This window comes from Vigna umbellata, chromosome 5, assembly GCF_029865625.1.
Source record: "Vigna umbellata cultivar VRB3 chromosome 5, Vumbellata_1.0, whole genome shotgun sequence".
NCBI lineage: Eukaryota > Viridiplantae > Streptophyta > Magnoliopsida > Fabales > Fabaceae > Vigna > Vigna umbellata.
The window spans coordinates 13,228,514-13,231,282 of record NC_142169.1 but is presented as its reverse complement, the minus strand read 5'-3'; the positions used below and the strand labels follow the sequence as shown (position 1 = coordinate 13,231,282).

The window sequence follows — 2,769 nt, the reverse complement described above, 5'->3', positions numbered from 1 at the left end:
GCAGTAAAAATATGCAACTAAAGCTATCTAAATGAAACACACATGATAGCACACACAGAACAGAACAACATACTCACAACATAAGATAAAACACAACGCACACTAACACAACAAAAGACCTAAGACCGAATCGTTGGAACAGAAACGTGCAGAATGTGAATTAAACGCTGGAACAGCGCCGCAAAACGAAACTTAAACAGCAGAATGTGAATTTGCAATTGGAAAATGCACCTGAAACAAAAAACGCCAGTGAACAGTAAAATGACGAACTACAACAGTAAAGAGGACGAAATGAACATTAGAACGCAATAATGAATAGTAAAAAGATCGAATGGGAAGAAGAAATGAGGAAATGAACAGTAGAAAACCAATTGGCAGCAGCAAATCAACAGTAAAAGCATAAAATGAAGAAGAAACTTGAGTGCAAAAACAGATTCAACGATGAAATTGCAAAGAAACTGAGTTCAATACATGAAAATGGGAATGAAAGCAAAACCTAAACCTCCCCCAAGGGGGAGGAAGAAGAAGAAGAAGCTCCCAATAACTAAAATTCTAAGTGGTGGCTGGGAGAGTTCCAAAGAAATCTACTTTTAGGGTTTTATACCAACCAAAAGACCAAAAATGTCCTCGTAATGGGCTTGTCCTACAAAATGATCCAAAATTAAAATTAAAATTAAGATAAACTAGAATAGTTAAGGATATTCCATTAGTAATGAAAGAAGGGGTTGAGGGGATCTGTATATGTTGTTCAGGTCGATCAGAAGGCGCAAAAATAGCTAGAACTGAATGCAGAAACTATGGAAAAACATCTCATAATGTATTTAACCAGAAAATCGATTATGCTTCTGCGGAAGTATCTACTCGTTATGGAATCTCAGGTGTCAAAGTGTGTATTTCATATAGGAAAAAAAAAAGGGGGACGTGCTATATCCGAATCGTACGAAATTTAGTAAATATCGTAAAGGCAGATGTAGTAGGGGTTGCAAACCAGACGGAACAAAACTTGGTTTTGGAAGATATGGCACTCAAAGTTGTAGAGCTGGGCGTCTTTCATATCGAGCCATTGAAGCAGCGCGTCGGGCTATAATCGGACACTTCCATCGTGCTATGAGCGGACAATCCCGAAAAAATGGTAAGATATGGGTAAGAGTTTTCGCAGATATCCCTATTACCGGGAAACCTACAGAAGTAAGAATGGGAAGAGGAAAAGGAAATCCTACGGGTTGGATTGCTCGTGTGTCCACGGGACAAGTCCTATTTGAAATGGATGGTGTGAGTTTGTCAAATGCTCGACAAGCCGCTACATTAGCGGCGCATAAACCATGTTCGTCAACCAAGTTTGTTCAGTAGTCGTAACGTAATTGGTTAGTGGGGAAAAACCAGGCCGAGATTCAAAAGATTTAGGCGAAGGGTTTGTTCCTGAACGAGGGAATTGGAAAGACACTAAGGGAGAGGGATATACTCCTTTTTTTTGAATCGCCGAAATTGTACAACTGTTCCAGGCGTACGACCCGGATACGTGACGATTTTTTTCAGGTACTCTTTCATGTGATTGTATTAGATATTAATCTTTATGATCACAAGGTGGTGCTTGGGTAGATCTTCTCTTATTACATTCAAACGTGACAGGGAAGCCAGGAGGGAGGTCCAGGGACATAGCCGACCTATGCATTCCCCATCCAGCACTTAACCGACGAAAGAGAGGGGAACGCAGCCCCCGCCACCATATGAGTCAGAGACTATTATAGTTTGACTCTTGTGGTCAATTCCATATGTCTTTTTTTGTTTTGGCGATAATAACTTATGGGAGGGTGAATCCCAGGTTCCACTACAAGAAAGAAGGACAATGGGTAGTTCCCTACGAGGAAGTGTTGCCCAAAAGGGACTACTCTACATCGGCCGAGATTGGACACTAGTACTTCAAGTCTTCAAAGATTAGATTCAATCGATTATTCACATTCAACTTGAACAATTCTTGTGAAACAGAAGGAAGTCCTTCGTTCCCTTTCTCAAAGGCAATAGGAAGATATCGATTTCAAACAAAAAAAAAGGCAATCTCGAGTACAAGCCAAGGAGAAAGACTGCCAGACATACCATCGACAGAGTCAGGAAAGGACAGGTAGAAGGCGCGCTAATCAAATCCTCTCTTTCAACTCTATCCCTTCTTGGTCCCAACTAACCAAGCTCATTCCCATCTCCCTATGAGCTTAGAGTCGCTAAAGCTAAGAGGAAGAAGAACAACTTCCATCATTCCCAAAGTAATAAGGGAAATTGAACCGTTAAGCCGAGTCCTTTTCTTCCCCACTGCTTCGACTTCATTCACACACTTGTCAGCTCTGTTAGTGAAGGCAAGGTGTGAAACATTGTCTCCACTACTTGTGAAACGGATGAAACTCGGTCAGTATAAGGAATCTTTCTCGAGCTCAGGTACAGGCGATTCAGTCACATGTGCTTGACTGAATATGCAGCTACGGAACTGCTAAATCCCTCGTGAGACTCCAGTTCCGGTCAATCGTGCTTGTTAGTCGTCATCACCACTACTTTGGCGACCCGGCTGAACGAATGCAATGACGCGACTTGTGTTTCGAGAGGTTTTCCGTAGTGGAACCTATCAATTTCAGTCTATGAATCCACAGTGGGACTGATAACATGTGAAAAACTGTTATTTTCATGCTTAAAATTGATACTAAAAGCAACCTTTAACACTTAGAAACTAGCTTGAAATCATGCTTTTGGTTATATTTTTAGAAATAAGAGAGCTGGACAAGT

At 41.1% G+C, this 2,769-nt stretch overlaps 1 protein-coding gene across 1 annotated transcript; it reads left to right on the top strand.

Annotated features, from left to right (window-relative positions):
• Window positions 1-712: 712 nt before the first annotated feature.
• On the top strand, window positions 713-1,350 carry LOC148197733 (50S ribosomal protein L16). Its single transcript, XM_088115618.1, has 2 exons — window positions 713-878; window positions 965-1,350. Exons 1-2 carry the CDS (start codon window positions 713-715, stop codon window positions 1,348-1,350), a joined length of 552 nt encoding a protein of 183 aa, XP_087971744.1.
• Window positions 1,351-2,769: the final 1,419 nt, after the last annotated feature.